The sequence below is a fragment of the Pezoporus wallicus genome, unplaced genomic scaffold, assembly GCF_028554395.1.
Source record: "Pezoporus wallicus isolate ANWC-B61680 ecotype Strahan unplaced genomic scaffold, APGP_CSIRO_Pwel_v1 contig_6665, whole genome shotgun sequence".
Taxonomy (NCBI): domain Eukaryota; kingdom Metazoa; phylum Chordata; class Aves; order Psittaciformes; family Psittacidae; genus Pezoporus; species Pezoporus wallicus.
The window spans coordinates 722,027-741,872 of record NW_026636967.1 but is presented as its reverse complement, the minus strand read 5'-3'; the positions used below and the strand labels follow the sequence as shown (position 1 = coordinate 741,872).

At 40.5% G+C, this 19,846-nt stretch overlaps 1 protein-coding gene across 1 annotated transcript; it reads right to left on the bottom strand.

Annotated features, from left to right (window-relative positions):
- Positions 1–15,419: 15,419 nt before the first annotated feature.
- Positions 15,420–19,279, bottom strand: RGS21 (regulator of G protein signaling 21). Its single transcript, XM_057402436.1, has 3 exons — positions 19,111–19,279; positions 17,714–17,880; positions 15,420–16,741 (listed from the first exon to the last, which is right to left on the bottom strand). The coding sequence occupies exons 1-3, from the start codon at positions 19,151–19,153 to the stop codon at positions 16,538–16,540; spliced, it is 414 nt and encodes a 137-aa protein (XP_057258419.1). The 5' UTR covers positions 19,154–19,279; the 3' UTR covers positions 15,420–16,537.
- Between the last annotated feature and the right edge of the window lie 567 nt (positions 19,280–19,846).

Sequence of the window (19,846 nt, the reverse complement as noted above, 5' to 3'; positions counted from 1 at the left end):
ACTTTGTCAGCTGGCTTGCTACTTAAGACTCTAAAACCTGTTGCTAGCTTCCACTGCTCTGTCACCAGACTCACTGGGGTAGGCATTTGCTGGGCGTTTATTCCCATCAGCTGGGGACTCCTGGGTTTCAGCTCTAATGCTCCGCAGCAGAGCAGAAACCTCATACCAAAGAGAGGGGGGGAAGGAGGAAAAGGAGCCATCTGTGCGTCATGAAGCAGCCGGGCCAATTCTTACTTTCCTCTTGCTAAGTTCTGCTAACGCAAACTCATTTTCAAGGTGTCTGAGCAAGCGCGTGACTACACACAGCACAAGGCGCCTTCACATTTGGGCTGTGGGTGCTAAGCCTGCAGGAGGCTCCGAGGGGACACCTCTTCCGTGCCTGTGCTGCATCATACCCCAGGCCAGCGCAGTCCCTGCTCTGCGCACAGCAAACAGCATCTCCACCAGAGCCCAGAGGCTGGTTCAAGCCTGAGCTCCTCCTTGCCCTCAGTTCTGAAGCCCATTATGTGAGTTAAAAACAACAAACAAACAATCAAAAAAGCAAACCTCCCAAAACCCCAACCACGGAAAGTGGAAATATAATGGACAAATACACAGGCGTTTTAGCTGGCTCCTACTTTTCCAAAACACAGTTAATTCCGAGTAGGGCAAAGCCTGGACAACACAGCCAAGGAGCTGAAAATGAGAAAAACAGCAGGTGGAACCACTGGCCATCCACCAGGTCTTGCATATGAAATCTCTGTCTATATGCGCACACAGGTACGCAGATAGGTAAAAGAAAAAGCAGCTAGATGGAGGCCATATCTGCTCTTAAACTGACACATTCAGTTAATTCAGGTGTTTGTTAGTTCTTCCTTCCCAGAAACCGCCGTCATGCCCTTTGTACCACTTACTCCGAGGGTCAACTAGAAGAAAAAAAACACGCACACAAAGAAACCCCAAACCAACCAACCCACCTCAATGCTGCTGTCAAGATGCTTTTAATAAACTGCTACTGCTCTACTTCAGGAAATCAAAGTTAACGAAACTCGGCCTCCCTGAGCATCCAAATCAGCTCTGTGATAGCGTCATTTCCTGAGACCAGGGCTGTTGAGGACCATTTAAAGAACACAGTGCAGCTGCACATGCGAGGCTAACCACAAAGTGCTGGCATAAGCAGACCAAGGAGAAAAATAATGTTTGTTCCTCACAGACTGTTTCAAATAGGAAGTTCTGGAAGCAGAACATAACTTGTGCTTAACTGCTACGCAGTCGCAAAAAGAAACACAGTCTGTAAGAGTGATGATTGCTTAAGCAATAACATAGATTGTTGCATCTAAAGCACGTATCAGCTAGAAACAGTAACAAGGAAATGGTTAGGAAAAATGGTGACTGAGTAACCTATATAGGAATATTTGTGCCATGGGTTTTTATTGGTTATTTGCCATAACACCCTTGTAAGCCTAAAGCATATAACCCAGCGACTTTGTTAACTAAATGACTCTGTATCTCCATGGAGTCCGTGACATCATACACCAGAAATGGTGCCCAACGTGGGTTGAAGAGAATCTCAGGCTGAAGATAGCTGCAGAAGTCCGGTGGTGTACCCCATTTGGCTGGACGCATGGAATAACCTGAATTAGAGGATCCTGATAAACATTCATCACCAGTTGCTGGACGTCTAAGGTGAGCAGCCGTGGGTAGCTAGACTGACCCCTTGATTTCGATACAGGTCAAAGCGCAACAAAGGAGCAGCGTCTTGGTAACTATCTGCTTCAGCATATTTTACAAAGACAAGGCTTTAAGGGAACCCAGCTTGAACTGGTTAAATTGCTGGTCTGAATCAGAGATCATTGTTCCTGGTTCCCATCGACTGCCTCTTATGAATCGACTCTGTGGCAGCAAGTGGGAGAGGAGTTGCAAGCAGCCCAGACATTGAAACCTGACTCCCTAAAGGGACATTTATTGACTTGGCGCATGGTTTACTCTGCCTTGCGAGCTTTATAGCCAGCCGAACAGGTGCTGCAAAACATGGCAGCTCCTAACCCTGAGGCGGCTGAGGCAATGGAGGGGAAGCAATCTTTTGAATTGCTTGGCTCTGAGGTGGGCCCGCACCGCACCCACCCCACCCTACCCCACTCCACCCCCCCAGTTGAAAATCTGATGAATTGGAGGATCCCTTCAATCTGGGAGTGATTGATCCGGAAGCAGAACCTGATCTTTACCCACCGCTGACACCCATTAAAGCTTTGGCTGCTGCGGCCCTCACTGCCGATGAAATCCTGCAGCAGCAGTGTAAACGTTTGCTGTCCCAGTCCTCTGTGGTGCGTCCTTCACCAACTGCCCCTTCACTTTATCAGCCAAAGCAGTAAAGTCTTGGTCTATTGGGCAAATGTAGAGAAGAGGCTTTGCGATGTGATGATTTACAATTAGTGCAAGCCATGCCGGTCTTCTATAAGCCTAATCAACCTCCTGAGTTCGGACAATTGCCTTATGATGTGGTAAAAGAGGTGCGGAAGTCTATAAGAGATTATGGTTTACAAGCATCTTTTTCTATGAATTTGCTGCAAGCCATAGGGGAATTGCATACCATGACTCCAGTAGACTGGAGACCTCTCCTGCGGCTTGTATTGTCAGCTGCACAATATTCAGAGTGGTCAAGAGAATATAGAGACCTAGCCATAGCTCAAGCAATGGAGAATTTAACGTATGGTCTGGCGATTGGACAGCTGGAGTTATTGGGGGAGGGTCAGTATGCAACAGGGGCAGCTCAAGCAGCTTTAAACTGTGATGTTTTTACTCAAGCGACTAGCCTTGCCATCAGAGCACTCCACAGAGTACCAGATGTGGGTAAAAGGGAGACTTCTTTTGCAACGATCCAGCAGGGGGTGCAAGAGCTCTATGTACAGTTCCCTGATTGGTTGCAAACAGCTATACAGTGAGAGATTGATTCCCCACAGGCAGCTGACTTGTTATTTTTTTCAACTTGCTATTGAAAATGCTAATACCGATTGTAGATGGGTGATAGACCCATTGCGGAATCAAGTTAAAACAGTAATCGATCTCATAACAGCTTGTCAGAATGTTGGGTCGGATCAGTACAAAGCTGAGCTTCTCGCAGCAGCCTTATCTCAGCAGCTGACTGTTGCTAAGGCACAGTGAAATGCTTTCTCTGTGGGCAAGAGGGTCACATTAAGAAGGATTGCCCCCATCAGAATGAAAGGGGCAAGGGATCACAAGGGGAAGCCCAGGTTAGGGCTCCTACCCAACTTTGTGCTCAACGTCAAAAGGGCTATCATTGGGGCAATCAATGTCGGTCAAAAATGGACAAATCTGGTAATGTTTTGTCAAGTCCAGGAAACGGCTGGAGGGGCTCGAGATCTGGTGCCCCAAAAGCTGCCAACAGGGCCAATTGGCAAAGCTCACAACTCTCAGTCCAGGTGGCCAGCTTGCAAAACAACACACCCACAATGGGGTGCAACCAGGGACCATCGTCAGTCAACTCCAGCCCGCAACAGCAGGGAGGGCTGGGTCAGAATTGGCCACAAGCCAATGCACCATAATCATAGACCAGAGTGTATATTTAACACCCACAGGAATGTTCGGGCCATTGGCTAAGTGTCTGTTTGCTTTGTTAATCCATAGAACCTCCAGTTCCAGAGCAGGGTTGTTTATCCTCTCAGGGGTAATTGATTCAGACTATACGGGGGAAATCAAAATTACAGCATGGACACCTATGCCTCCTTGTACAGTGCCTATTGCACAATTAATTCTGCTTCCCCTCAGTACATCTAATGCAGGGCAGCAGCAATTGTCCTACAGGGGATCAGCTGGGTTTGGCAGCTCCGGACTTCCATATATCTTCTGAACGCAGAAGGTGACTACTAGTCAAGCTCTGCTAACATGCAAGATACAGGGATCTCCCTTTACTGGCTTAATTGACACAGGTGCAGATGTTTTAATTATTCAACCGTCTATATGGCCCCCTGAGTGCTCTTTGACACATGCAACAGCCGTAGCCTCAGGAATTGGAGGAACTCAAGACCCTGGGCAAAGTGCTGTACTGTTATGTGTCAAGGGGCCGGAGAAGAAGGTAGCAATCTTGCAGCCATATGTTCTGGACATGCCTTATACCCTTTGGGGATGAGATTTATTGAAACAGTTTAACATGGCAATTATGACAAATTTTCAATAAGGGCCATTGATGCTCAGCCGCTCCTAAAATTGACCTGGTTGACAGAAAACCTGGTCTGGGTAGATCAATGGCCCTTGAAGAAGAGCAGCTTCACAAAGCTCAAGAACTGGTTCGGGAACAGCTTTCTCTGGGACATATTGTTCCATCTACCAGTCCATGGAATACTCTTATTTTTGTTATACCTAAAAAATTAGGAAGGTGGCAGCTTTTGCAAGATTTATGAGCTGTTAATGCTGTTATGGAACCTATGGGTGCCCTGCAACCTGGCATCCCTAATCCTCCATGTGTACCAGACAGCTGGTTTTTCCAAATTATTGACTTGAAAGACTGTTTCTTCACCATTGGTTTACATCCAGATGATGGTCCCAAGTGGCATGTATCCAGATGGTCCCAAGTACCAAGTATCGATAAGGATCAACCAATGTCACGGTATCACTGGATTGTTCTGCCACAAGGCATGAAAAATAGTCCTGCAACATGTCAACTTGTAGCTGCTGAAGCATTCCTAATGTGCAAAATTCTCATAACCAGATCAAGTTTTATCACTACATGGATGACATTTTGCTGTCATCTGAGACCAAAGTTCCATTGAAACAAGCAGCTTGTTGTCTTTCTCTGGAATCACAACATTATGGTTTACAAATTGCTCCAGAGAAAGTTCAACGGCTTCCTCCTTGGCAATATCTTGGTTGGAAACTGTACAATTCCTGTGTGTTCCCGCAACAAGTACGCATTGTTAAAAATATTGCTACTTCAAACGATCTGCAAAGGCAGCTTGGAACTTCCTTTGTTTAACCTTTTAAAAGGGGATCCTGACGTAGCCTCGACACAAAAGCTCACTCCTCAGGCAAATGTGACTCTCATTAAAGTGACATTTAAGATAAGCACTGCCTTTGCACATCGTATAAAGCCTGCCTTGTCAGTAAGCCTTTTTATTGCGTTTAATGATTTTCAGCCTTATGGACTAATAGGTCAATGGGATGTGAATTCCTCTGACGAAAAGAAAACACTCATCGTAGTTGAATGGTTATTTTTACCCCATTCATTGTGAAAACCCTGGTAAGTGCATTAGAAATTATTTTCTGTCTAATTTCTCAGGGCAGATTGCATTGTCAGCATTTGCTGGGACAAGATCCTGATGTTATCCATCTGCTTTGCAACCTCTTGAATATGCAACTGCATTCAGAGAAAGCCTATCATTACAGAGTGCCTTGGCAGATTATTTAAATGACATTTCTCACCCGTTACCTCGGCAAAAACTGCTTAATTCTTTAACCTCTTTGTCATTACAGCCAAAATCCTTATTATCTGATTCTCCCATCCCAGGAGCTCGCACAGTTTTTGTGGACGGTTCAGGTAAAACTGGTGAAGCTGCTGTGGTTTGGCCAGCAGGTAATGATTGGACCTCTGAGGTTATAACATTATCTGGGTCCACACAAGTAGTGGAATTAGGGGCCACTCACCATGCCTTTTTCTTGTTCCAACATGAAGCACTTCACGTTGTTGCAGATTCTGTATATGTGGTAGGAATAGTTCAGTGTCTACAAGTGGCCTTTATCAAGGAAGTTTCGACCAAACAACTTTTTCAGCTGTTATTAAATCTTGCCTATTTGCTTAAACAGCGACAACATCCTTACTTTATAATGCATGTTCATTCACACACCCGTTTACTGGGCCCAATAACACAGGGCAATGTGTGGCTGACAAGATGACTTTGACAGTGGTTTTGCCACAGCAGTGTGAGCAGGCTAAATTATCCCACAACTTTTTTCATCAAAATGCCCATTCATTGCATAAGCAGTTTTCTCTTAGCCTAGAACAAGCAAAGGAAATCGTCCGTGCATGTCCACGCTGTCAGTGTTTAGCTCCTGTACCCTTATTGCAGGGGATAAACCCTCGGGGACTAAAGGCTAATGAAATATTAATTATTTGGATTATTGGATATGCAAATGGATATTACTCATATCCCTTCATTTGGCCACCGTAAATACGTTCATGTTTCGATTGACACCTTTTCAGGATTTTTAATTGCCACAGCTCATACAGGTGAGAAAGCCAAAGACGTTATTAAGCATCTGCTTCATTGTTTTGCCACCATGGGAGTCCCTGTGCAACTAACAACTGACAGTGGTCCTGCTTATAGTTCTCATCGTTGGGAACTGTTTTTACAAACCTGAGGCGTCACTCACCTTACTGGTGTTCCTCACTCTCCGACTGGTCAAGCGATTGTAGAATGTGCCCATGGCATCCTGAAAGCTATGCTTGACAAACAAAAAAGGGGGAATACCCTGGGTGTGAGCCCACAGGAGCAATTGCATAAAGCTACCTATGTGTTAAATGTTTTAAATTTCTCAGGGTCTCAGAACTATGCTGCAAAGGATGGGCATTTTTCGCCAAAGTCAGTTCCAGAAATGTATCCTGAGGTTTTTTAGAAGGCTCTGCAGACAAAGCAGCGGGAAGGGCCTGTCCCTTTGCTTACATGGGGACAGTGAGAATGAAGATCTTGGGCCCACTGCAGGAGAGGATCTGGTTCGAGAGCATCTTAAAAATCTGAATGTGCACAAGTCCATGGGTCCTGATGAAATCCATCCACGGGTCCTGAAGGAGCTGGCGAATAAAGTTGCTAAGCCACTGGCCATCATATTTGAGAAATCATGGCAGTCAGGTGAAGTTCCCAACAACTGGAAAAAGGGAAATATAACCCCCATTTTCAAGAAGGGGAAAATGGATGACCCAGGGAATTACAGATCAGTCAGTCTCACCTCTGTGCCTGGCAAAATCTTGGAGCAGATTCTCCTGGAAGGCATGCTAAGGCACATGAAAATCAACAAGGTGCTTGGTGACAGCCAGCATGGCTTCACTAAGAGGAAATCCTGCCTGACCAATTTGGTGGCCTTCTGTGGTGGGGCTACAGAACTGATGGACAGGGGTAGAGCAGTTGATGTCATCTACCTGGACTTGAGTAAAGCGTTCGACACTGTCCCACACAACATCCTTGTCTCTAAATTGGAGAGACATCAATCTGATGGATGGACCACTCAGTGGATAAAGAACTGCCTGGATGGCTGCACACAAAGAGTTGTGGTCAATGGCTCAATGTCCAGCTGGAGACCAGTAATGAGTGGTGTCCCTCAGGGATCAGTGTTGGGACCGGTCTTGTTCAACATCTTCGTCGCTGACATGGACAGTGGGATTGAGTGCGCCCTCAGCAAGTTTGCCGATGACACCAAGCTGTGGAGTTCAGTTGATACCCTGGAGGGAAGGAATGCCATCCAGAGGGACCTCGACACACTTGTGAGGTGGGCTGATGCCAACCTCATGAAGTTTAACCATGCCAAGTGCAAGGTCCTACACCTGGGTCGGGGCAATCCCAGGCACAGCTACAGGTTGGGCAGAGAAGAGATTCAGAGCAGCCCTGCGGAGAAGGACTTGGGGGTGCTGGACGATGAGAAAATGTACATGAGCCGGCTGAAGTGTGAACTTGCAGCCCAGAAAGCCAACCGCATCCTGGGCTGCATCAAAAGGAGCGTGACCAGCAGGTCGAAGGAGGTGATCCTGCCCCTCTACTCTGCTCTCATGAGACCTCACCTGGAGTATTGTGTGCAGTTCTGGTGTCCCCAACATAAAAAGGATATGGAACTGTTGGAACAAGTCCAGAGAAGGGCCACGAGGATGATCAGGGGACTGGAGAAACTCCCATATGAAGATAGGCTGAGAAAATTGGGGCTGTTCATCCTGGAGAAGAGAAGGCTGCGTGGAGACCTCATAGCAGCCTTCCAGTATCTGAAGGGGGCCTATAGGGATGCTGGAGAGGGACCCTTCATTAGGGACTGTAGTGACAGGACAAGGGGTAACAGGTTAAAACTTAAACAGGGGAAGTTTAGATTGGATATAAGGAGGAAATTCTTTCCTGTTAGGGTGGTGAGGCACTGGAATGGGTTGCCCAGGGAAATTGTGAATGCTCTGTCCCTGGCAGTGTTCAAGACTAGGTTGGACGAAGCCTTGGGTGATATGGTTTAGTGTGAGGTGTCCCTGCCCACGGCAGGGGGGTCGGAACTAGATGATCTAAAGGTCCTTTCCAACCCTAACCATTCTATGATTCTATGTGTGTCTCTTCCAAAAGGCCTTTATTGGATTCCAGCAGCAAAGACTGTGAAACCTGCGCAGAAAAGTGAGCCACGTAATGAGGACGCCTCATCAGGATCTGTAGTGACCTGATGACGATAAGAAAATGAAGTTTTCCAGTTACTTGTTTATTTTCGTGACTGTTCGTATGTGTCCTGAAGGAACTTCTGTGTATTGGGCACAGATTCTAGATCTGCCCCTTTTCCGGCCACTTACATGGTGGGTTCTATAGGGGTGCATTGATGAATTAGACCTACCAACTGGGAAACACTGATGTGCGCAGTTTAACAGCTTAATCAAATGATAGAGCAGAAATAAAAGCTTCTGCTTTAAGGAATGATGTTTGAGATCTTGTTGCCTTGAAATTGATGTAGGACTGGGATGTTTTGTTTGCGTGTTAAACATAGTGCTTAGAAACTGACTTGTTTAAACCTGTTGTGTACTTTTACCATGAGTGAAATAGGTGTAGTGTTTCCTTATAAAATACAGCTTATTTTTCAGTGCAGTTCTGATGGGTCTCTGCCTTACACACACACACACACACACACACACACACACACACACACACACACACACACACACACACACACACACACACACACACACCCCAACACCTCTGCATTTGTTTCTGCTCTGGTAGCAGAATAATAATAGCTTTAGTTTCAAATGCTCTTTGAACATTATGAATACCAAATAGCTTTCATATTCCACTTGTTTACTTGGGAATCATTGAGACGATATCTAAATACAAAATATCGGGGCACAAATTAGTACAGAAAAAAAGTTCTATTTGAAAATGCGGAGGTATCTTGAGAAAGAAATGGTCTGCCCTCTCGTGGCGGTTTTCTGTTGTACAAAAACGAGTTGGTTTGAATGAAACTGGAAAATAAATGCTTTTGTTCTGAATTGCAGCACTGTGGAAAAGCAGAGTTAAAAGCAGCTAAGTTGTAAATGGATTTCATCCTGCAGTCTGACAAAGAGTTCTCTTTATTTATGGTTTAAGTGAATGGTTGCTTATTTATAGAAGATGCTTAAAATGTTATGAAGTAGGAATAATAATGAGAACCATGATGGTTATTTGAAGTATGTTGTTCATATTGTTGAACGTAGATGTCACTACAGCTTTGCTATCCTCTGTACCAAATTCAGTCCTACTCTTTTCAGCAAAGCCATTTTTTAAGTTAGTAAAGCCTATTATATGTGGAATTATAAACCAGACTTATTTCCCTGTCAATTTGCTGGTTTGGAATTGGGCAGATTGCCTTGTGGTTTGGTTTCTTCCCCTTTTGCACATGAAGGGAGCTATGCCACATGTGTGTACTATGTCTTCATTCAAGTAGTTGAGATAGAACGGCCATTTGCAAAAGACCTGGGATTGCTGTCAGTGGGCAATAGAAAATATGAGGGAAACAAAAGGTAAGAAGGATGATGTGTACAAAGTTGCCACTTTGTACAAACAGATTCAACAGCTCTTGGAATTTTTTTGTTCTCCACCCAGGGTAGCCAGATGAGCTGGTATGGGCTGAAGTCCATGTGCTTATTTTCTGCATATATTCATACCAGTGTGTCAAACATATAGAAGTGCTTTCACACAAACATGTGAAAACATGCTATTGCACTAGTGGGCAGAAATGTGATTGTGAAACGGGTTATTCACATGTGGATTTTTCTCTTCAACATTCATGAATTTAACAGACAATTCACATTACTAACACTTCTTGTTCTCCTGTATCTTTTCAAATTTTAACATTGATCCATTCCTTTTTATTCCCACACCTTGCTTTTTAATGTGTTGTTCTTTTAATCTTAAATACCAGTGACTGAAAGATTATATCACAGTGGATCTGGGTAGTCAATAGCGACGTAGAATTGTCCCTGAATTGTATAAAGACATTTCCCTGAAAACACCAGGATGCTTAGGATTCGAGGGAACAAGAAACCTGGGTAGTTTTGTGCTATGGGAATTGAGCACCAGCCTTGTGTTCACTGCCTGCTGTAGGGGTGGAATCAGTGTCCAACTCAAGTGAAATATGGGCAGAAAAGAATTTAGTGGTGAAGCCCATCTGCTGTGCCAGTGAGAATTTCTTCTGTGGTCCATTATCTACTTATTATTCCAGTGAGTATCCTATCTCCTGGGAATTTTGTGCTTTCCCTCAGGAAAACAAGGAAAAGTTCCTAAAAAATCCTCAATCTGTATCATGGAGCTGTAATCCCATCACGCTGGTTCCTTGAACCGTGTTCCATGTTTTCTGCTTTTATGCTGCTTTAACAGACCTGGTTCACATTACCTTGGCCGAGATACTGTATTTATGGTCACTTCTGGTCATAATGTTTTTTCATAACTCAAACATCTGTTGCCTTAATTTCCTAGTCACTGGGTTCCTGCTGGTTCACGGATATCTTTCAGATAAATGAGGTGCTTCCAATTTCAAAATGCCAATGTATGAAAATTTTGGAGAGCAACGGTTCTCTGCCCCGTGAACACCAACAATATTTTGAAAATGAAATGAACCCTAAATAGTTCAAGGCTGTGTACATTCAAGATGCTTATTGAATTCTAGGACTGCGTTTGGACCTAATACATTCAGATCCATATGAACTGCTTTCAATTCCTGAAGCAAAGCTCAGTTGGAGCTGGTTGTCCTTAATGTGAGGCCATGCACTTGGAATTATACTTCTATACTCCCCATCATAGGCAAAGCCAAAAGGGACATTGTTTAAACATTATCTGCTAGTTCAGATCTTTGAAAGGTATTTTTGAGAAGAGCTAATACATACACCTGAATAAACAAGCCCTTAAACCAAGGGTACAGAATGCCCTTCAACAATACTGCTAGATACCACCTGCCCAGTGGGCTGCATTTCAAGCTGTCTTCCCCTAAATGTATTAGATTAACATTTATGAAGCTGAATCTCATTACTTTTTTTTGTCATTAGTCTGCTGCCTCTATGCAGTTTCTCTTCAATTACATTGTACTACATCCCCTTTTAATGCCTGCAGATTTCATTTGCACATGAATTCCCCTCACTTTTATATAATTGAGAACTGAAAGGAGATCTCTAATGGGCTGTAATTCTTTTTGTTATTTCTCTTTTTTCATATGGATTTCCAACAAAAGATCAATTCCTGGAATAATTTTAAATACACAATTAACATAAAAATTAATAAAATCATATAGAAATGTATTACAAAAGTAAGATGTGAGATACAATTTTCTTCAAAAATAAAACCAGATAATTTTGTGGCATACACCGCAATGCCTCTGTAAGCACTTTGGCAAGCAACAGCTCATAGGAATTGTCTGATGAACTTCAATTACCAATGCATAAAAACCTGTTTTCACAGAGAACAGGTTTTTTTATGGACTTCAATTTTTTTCTTTTATGGACTTCAATTACCAACGCATGAAAACCTGTTTTCACAGAGGACAGTAAAGTGTGAATTACTTCATATTTCTGCCCATTCTAAGGAGAAACAAAGCCAACAAAAAACTCCACCCTTCTTTTAAGAAACATACATTTTTATTTTCATAATAAAAATAGAGCTAACCTGAAATGGCATTTTTAGGGGATAAAGTACTTAATTGTGGTAGGTATTCTTTATTATTAATTCACTTCACAGAAACCCGTGACACTTTATGGACAAGATGGACATTTTTTTTAAACTGGAATCCTTCATTCCTGTCCCCTTTTACCATTCCTCCAATTCTAATTTCAGTTTAAAATAGAGACTTACTACCTAGTTATGCACAGAAAAAAAAAAAAATAGTCCTAATAAAAATGTTGGACGCAGCTTGGAGACCTGCCATTAAAAATGACAGAACCAATCTAGGCATATTTTTTAATATCCAATTTTCCTGATTTAAAATTTATGCAGAAACTCAGTTTTGCTAAGAGAACCCATGTATTCACATCAACAGAATTCAGCTCCAATGGGGTATGTCATTGTCACTGCAGAGAGCTGCATAAAGGGTGAGAGTAACTGCAATATGGCATAAGTATCACAAAATATTAAGTATGATCCAACTACAGGTTATTCTAATATTTCTAATATTTCTAATTCTAATTATTCTATTAATTCCTGTCTCAAAATACAGAATTTCCAGTACTGACTCAATATTAACAGTGAAAGACATTTGAGACTGTAAAAGGTGTCAATATTAATGACTGCCTAGCTTGGAATATGTTGCACTTAGCATTTGGCTTGAAAAGACATCATATCACAAACCCCCCTTTTATGCCATTTAACAAGCCACATTTTTAATTTTATTCTCCTAAAAGGCTCAGCTCTGGTAAGGAATTCAATAAATACAAGGGCTTCCAACTGTGCCATTTTATCTCATTACAACAGGAAAAATGATTGCATTTAGATCAAAATCCAGTCAATTTGTTCTGGAAATTAAATTCAAATCAATTTGAAACTATTCATATTGTATAGTTGCTGGTGGTGAAACTATACAATATGAATGCAAGTTCAAGTAGAAGACAAATGATAGCTCTGTACAAATTTAGAATGAGCTTGAACCAGGAGAAGTTCCTTTGTGGTGAAGAGCTTGGGTGAAAGACCAGGTAGACAGAGTGCAGAACTCAGAAAAATATTAGCAGTACAAGCAGTAGTGTCGTTGTCAGTCCATGGCATTTTATCTCTTATCTCCTAGTTTATGTAGTGTCATTTTACAGTGTCAAGAGCATTTCAAAGATGAAATGTTGGCCCTTTCAGCCTGAATTTGCCTATGCATCTTACTATTGAATATAGTATTTTAAATACCAAACTAGTTCAGCCTTTCAAAGCAGCTTCCCATGTTACATTATGTGAAGAATGAGCTTTCCTGAGTTTGTGATGTTTATATTTCTTTGTATTCTTTAATTTTTATTTAGAAGCAAATGCCCCTTGAGCCCTGAATGTTGAGTATTTGCTTAGCTTAGTGACAGAACTATCTGTAATTAGACCACAAGAACCATTAATAACATCATTTATGTGTGGTGGTCATTTAAAGACTAGAGAATCTGTAACCTGAAGTTAACATGGCACAATTACTCTACATTTCAGAGGGAGAGAAAGGTAATACATTATTAATGAGGAGTTCTTTGCCACTGGAACTTGGTGAAGAACTGAAGCTCCAACCTAGGCATGATTGACCAGTGTAAGGTAATCTCTCTGTACCCTGCCTTGCTACATTCTCCATGCTGTGCAGTCATGAAGATGTTGCTGCCAACACAGATGTTTTTTATCCAAAACAGTAAATCCTACATTTTCCTTATGTCTTCTCTTCCTGCCCTTTTCTCTCAGCTAAAACAAGGTATTTATATGACAGCATAGTACATTTGAAATTATTCAAAAAATACAACTTATTTAAAGATTTTTTCCATTCTTCTCTGGTTTATGAGCTTTTAAGTTATAACTACTGTATTAGGAAAAACATGGTTTCCGTACAGTTTTTACTGAGTATGTGCCTTTGTTTACCTTTCCAGGACTATTATGCATAGTAGGCAAAATATTCATAGAACTAAAAATAACCTACATGCAAACCTGAATGGAAACAGATATGGACTGAGAGACAAATCCAACTCTACTCATTTTATATGCAAATAACCAAACCCATGCAATATAGAAGAAAAAATAATGCAAGCTAATGTCTTCCTTAGGACAGCTAAACCATAGCAGCAATATAAAAAAATAAGGCAGGGAATCATTTGCTTTAGTATTGTCTCATTTTTCTCACTAAAGATCAAAGCACTCAGGGCCTCCTCTGAAAGTTGTAAGAATACATTGAGTCTAATTTCCATGGCCAAGTATTATAGAAGTTGAAAAGCTGGGAAAAAAATGGAAAAGAAACTTTTCTGGGAGGTGTTTTCTCTCAAAATGAACATAAAAATTAATTAATAAAATATGATCTTATACTGGTGTTATTAATTTAATCTACCTGCACTTTCTTTGCAGGAGCCAAATTATATATGGTAGCTTTCCCTTTCTTACACATAGCAGTAAAGTCCAGATATAACAGGTAGTCTTCCCCAAAATTCAGAGTCTTTATGGTAAAAAAACAGCTATTTTTAGTCTCTAGGCTTCAGAACTTCTAGAAATTTTATATTTCTAGTTCAGATAGTGGATTGTATTATTTCACATTTGATCTAACTCACACAAAGGTGAGCATGGGCCCTTCCACTGGCTTACGTGGCTTCATTCACATGATTCCACACAACCTGACTGTTTTATGTATATTTTTAACTTTTCCTTATGCTGCGTTTTCAAGCAGACAGGAGTTGGAGACCCCTGGAAGCCATCTTTTTACCAGTTTCTAGCTCTGTCTGTGATGGTGTAAAGTCAAAAGTGTGCAAGTTTTAAAGGAGTTGTGAGGTTTCATGATCACACATCTCTTTTCAAGGTAAATTTTTTTCTTTCTACTTGCCCTGCTAAGAAAGGTGATGTGATCCCACTTCTTCCAACATGCGGCAAGTTTCTCTTCTGAAAATGAGAACTGGATTTGTAAGAAGAGAAAATTACCTGCTGCATTTTTGAGTAAATTTCAGCAATCCTGACTGCTGCCTTCACTGTGACTTTAAGCAGCAGAAATCCCCTGGTGCAGAAAGGAGACCAAGGCTGCACTGCAGGCAGAACTTGCAGTTTTCCACAGAAGTATCATTGCAAAATGAATGGTAGCTGTGGGACTGCAAAACAAACCTACATCCTCTTTTCAGCTCAACCGCAGTGACTGTGTTTGTTTCTCTGTTAAACACTAGTACTGGGGAAGAAAGAAATGAAAATGAAAAGAAGACAGCGAGAAAAAGTAGGTGATAGTAAAGATGGTGGGTGTCAAAGAAGAGGCATTTTACACCCTACCTAACCAACTACCTACATAAGCTGTGGCAGGGAACCTAAGTATACAACTCAAGACAGTGTACTGGGGCTTTCAGACTACTTAATATCCTTTATTTCCTACATGAATTAGTTCTTTAATGTAGTTGGATAGCAGAGAGGGTCTTTTGCATAGAATATGCGATGGTGTAGAGAAGGCATGAACAGAGAATGAGAGATTCCTAGAGATTCAGAGCAGCTCAAAAGCAAAAGAATCGAAACAATCAAATTAATATCAAATTAAAGGTTTCGGGGGGTATTTTCCTGTTTTGTTTTTAAGAAAAATCTTACTGCTGTCTCTTGTATTTAGAATTAATTCCATAGTGAAGATTCTTCCTGGCCCAATATGGTTTAAAATATTTCTTATTTCAGTACTATACAACAGCTCCTTCCTTCATCAAAATATACACAATAAACTCTCCAACAGCAATGAACGAGAGCAGTGTGTGCAAACATGATAACTGCACTAGAATCCTACTGCATCTTGCTTGTTTGAAAAATAACACCATGACTAAATTCTGATCTACATGCTTACTTGCCTGAAACTGTTCCTCTGATGTTTACTTTTCTGCTCACCTGTATTTCATTGAAAAATTGTAATAACTCATTTCATGAGTGCATGGGGACAGTATCACTGATACACTTGGAAAAGCAAAGAAAAGGAACTACTAACTGAAAATGTACAAAGGAATATTTACTCAGGGTTTGTTGTTTTTTTTTCCAAATGCCTACACAATTAATAAATGAGACTTCTCAATAAAAATTCAAATTAAATAAACACAAAGAAAATTGGATAGAGTCATATTGAAGACAGCTGCATTATGAAACAGTAATATGCTCTGAAAGCCAGGGACATTTGTCATAAAACATCTGCCTATTAAATATTATCATACTGTGTTATCTACCATATTTCTACTTCTCCTGTTTTTAGTTGGTATAAAATATGCTTAAAGGAGGATTTTTTTTTATTTTTTTTATTTTGACATATTACAAATGAGATGATGAATGAATGAGTAAATGTATCCAAGTCCCCTGAAATTTATTTTTGAGGCCATACTTCTACAGAAAAATCAATAACAAATCAGAAAATCCAAAACATTCTGCTTAATGTGAAAACACTTTGACAGATAAAGCAAGCACTGGCAAAATTTTCAATGGCAAACTTCTTTACAAAAAAGGAAGCTCAAATGTCTTGGCATATTCTATCCTGTTTCTTGACTATTTCTCCACTGTTATTAGAAAGTATCATGTGCCTATTGTACTTAAAAACAAGCTGGCAAAGGCAATTTAGATCTGGTTTGTACAATCAGTTTAATAAAATATTAACTGTACTGACTTGCAATGGGAGACATATACAAATTCATAATCCCTTGGGCATTTTCTCACAAAAATGGGAACCATCTCTTCTGATTTCCATTCTGTTGCTTCTTTACCAATTCCTTGTAAACTTCTGACCTTAGAAACCTGGGAAAAGAGTCCTTTGCCATGAGACTATAGACTAACCTCTGAGCATCATCAAAGCAGCTGAGAGTGGGTTCAGAGATGTTCTGAGAGATGTGGGTTTTAGTTTGGAAGTCGATATTAATCTGTAGGAAAAAAGGAAGCATAAAACCAATGTCAGTTTGGTTGGAAAGCTGAGGTTTGTTCCTCTACAAGACACAGTCTGCATCTGAATTTCCCCTCAAATATCCTGGCTGATGCAAATAAGCAGGAAGGTTATCCCTTAATTTTCTACCATACTGAATTCTTAATTTTATTTGACTCTTAAAGAGACGGCATCACTGCAGAAAAGACGGGGAAAAACTTGCTTCTGTTTATCTCATTTTTTGCCAATGCAAATCCTTTGAAGTACTGATTATCAATGGGTAAATTAGGGATGAAGGTACTCAGCATCAGTTTAGGTTTTGGCCTTATGTATTTTATAAAAGTATTTTTGGGTTTTTATCATAATAAAATGGATTTCAATCATATGCAAGACATGGAGACACTCAAAGCACACTCACTGTCAGAGGCAAAAACATGAGTGTAAAAATTTGTTAGGGAGTAGAATGTGAACAATAATCAAGTAGTAATTTCTTCCTTCATCACAAGCATTTTTTGAGTAGATAACATTAAATGCTGTGATGGAAATGTTTTGCAAGTTTCCATTTTAATTTTTATCATGTCAAAATACCTGTATGAAAGAACAAATACAACCACTAATATACTAATATTCCAATATACTGGTACCTAAAATATGGAGGAAATGGTGCTTATTGCATTATTAAAATGGTTAGAGAAAACAAATTCTATCAAATATATATTTCATTAAATTTTAAGGTAGACTTTTCAGAAGGTGAGATAAACCCATGCCCTCTGTGAAAAGCACATATACCATAAAAGGTCTTATTTTGCTTTACAGAGTCCCATGCAGTGTTTCCTACCTGGTAAATAATTGACATGAAAATGCAAAACAGCCACACTGAATTGTATTTTCTGTTATTCCTAGAAGTTTGTATCTGAACTTTCCAATTGATTCCCATACTCAGTACCCAAAGTACACACAGAAAACTATTTACCTCCTTTGGAGCATCAGCTTGTATGAAGTCAGAATAAATCTTTCGGGCTTTTGAAGCGATCTTAGCCGAGGACTTGGTTTTCTTGAAGTCCTCACAGGCGAGCCAGAACTCCACATTCTCCTCACTGAACTCTGACTTTAAAAATGTCCTAAAAGCTGCCAAGCCATCTGGAGAAAAAATGCATGAGATGATGGGTAGAGGAAAACTGAAAGACGAATACAGATCATATGTATGTACATACACGTGTGTATATATATATGTGCATTTTATACGGTGTAACTTAAGTGTCTGATATTGTTTGGCCTGTCAGCCATCAATTAATCTTAAGAGGCTGTTGAGGGAGAAATAAATAGGAGATGAAACTACAGCAATGATAAAGTGACTAAGAGTTCTTTCAGAGAGTTACTAACTGAGGAAAGCTCCCTGCTACTATCTGGTCTCTAGCACTGATACACTAGTTAAAAGGGAATCCTAGAGATCTTGGCTTTCAAGAAGGATTTTAGTGACTAGAAAATTAGGGATTTGAGGCTCACTGCTGTTCTACGAAGCAATGAGAAATCTAAGTTATATTGCACTACTGTGCTCCCCTCAGAGCTGAGGTTACCCTGCTTGAATAGCCCTTCCATCTTCTTTCAAATAATGATAGAGACTTGGACAAAGACATGGACTCTGTTATTTCTTTATTCAGCATTTTTTACATTTTTAAGAGGAAAAAGATAAATAAAGAAAGGACAAAATTGATTTACACTTAATCCAAGTTGCAACCTCTTAGAAAAAAAAGCTGACAGCACCCAAATTAAGTTCTGTTAGTCAAGTTAATGCTATTTAGATACAGCGTGGAGGCACCCCAGTGTCCAGGCCACAAAGTTACTGTAGAAAATGGGGCAGGGGCAAGGAAATTTTAAAGTTACATGTGGCTTGAGGTTTCAGGTCAGTAGGAATGGGATCTATTAGAGAAGTGACTTTGGATAAATTAGAAATTACTTTTTGTTTGACTGAAAGCCAATGCACAGCACATATATTTTGATGTAACAGGAATACTGAAGAAAGGGTTTGTGTGTTTGATTTGGTGGGTTTTGGGAGAGTTTTTTAATTAAAAAAAAAGGAGAAAGAGAACCATTGCATGGATAGTTTAACATGGTACCTTAAACCAAAATGCTTTCAGAGGCTTTTGCCTTCTTATATGTCCCTTTAGCACTGACCAGAGGTATATTGTGTTTGCAGCTTGGAGAAACATGCCCCCTCTGCCTTTCAGCATGGCAGGTTGCATGCCTCCAGTATTAGTGTAGTTCAAAGCACGTGGAGAGTCCAACTGGAAAGCAGTGTGAAAACCTTATGGCAACGTTTGTGAACTGGGTTGATGCATGTTTTAAAAAAATTTATTTTTCACTGCTTACCTTTATTAGCTAGTATTGTATCCACAGACTCAGACCAGGCCATGGTTTCCCCAGCGTTTGACCTGTGGAAACAACATCTATCCTTGAAAATAGCATTGGGATCTTTTGCCTGTGCAGTCTGTGGCAGCTAGTCTATTATTTGGCTATCTCCCTGAGGGAGCAGAGCGAGTAATTCCTGTTACCCTATGCACTGAATAACAGAAAGTCAACAAAAAGCAGGACGCGTTTTTTTTTTAGAGTGTAGAGAGCCATATGGACTCATACAATATATTATTTGACATTGGAACTTGAATGTTCATCCAGGAGGTAGTAGTAATGCTTACAATTAAAATAAACCTGAAAACAAAACACCAGGAATAAATCTCATTGGTTGTCTAGCTCATATTTTTCACGTGTTTTAAAATAAGACACCTACTTCTTCAATAAACTTGGTTCAGTGGTTTGTAACTACATTTTTTAATAGTGTTTTTTTTTAAAGAAATTTTTTCTTACAAATGTCCCCAGCCAAGATTTTTGAGCTAGGAATTTCAAGTGTTAATCAGTTCTTCTTGTAACCTCTAGTGACAGGTAAAAAAAATGAAGAATTCCAATGAGCTGATACCCCATTATCTGCTTGGAACAGACTTAGTAGGTTTTATTTTATTTTAGTAAAATTAATGCAGGTGCTCTGCTTAGTGGATAAGGGAATTGCTGTGGATGTTCTCTACCTAGACTTAAGTAAAACCTTTGACACCAT

Bases quoted from the DNA above. Each gene is read 5' to 3' on its own strand.
- RGS21 (XM_057402436.1), bottom strand. From the start codon at position 19,153: ATGGCCTGGTCTGAGTCTGTGGATACAATACTAGCTAATAAAG. The intron at 17,881-19,110 runs GTAAGCAGTGAA...TTTTTTCTCCAG, and splicing joins TACAATACTAGCTAATAAAG to ATGGCTTGGCAGCTTTTAGG. The intron at 16,742-17,713 runs GTAAATAGTTTT...TTTTTCCTACAG, and splicing joins AAGCTGATGCTCCAAAGGAG to ATTAATATCGACTTCCAAAC.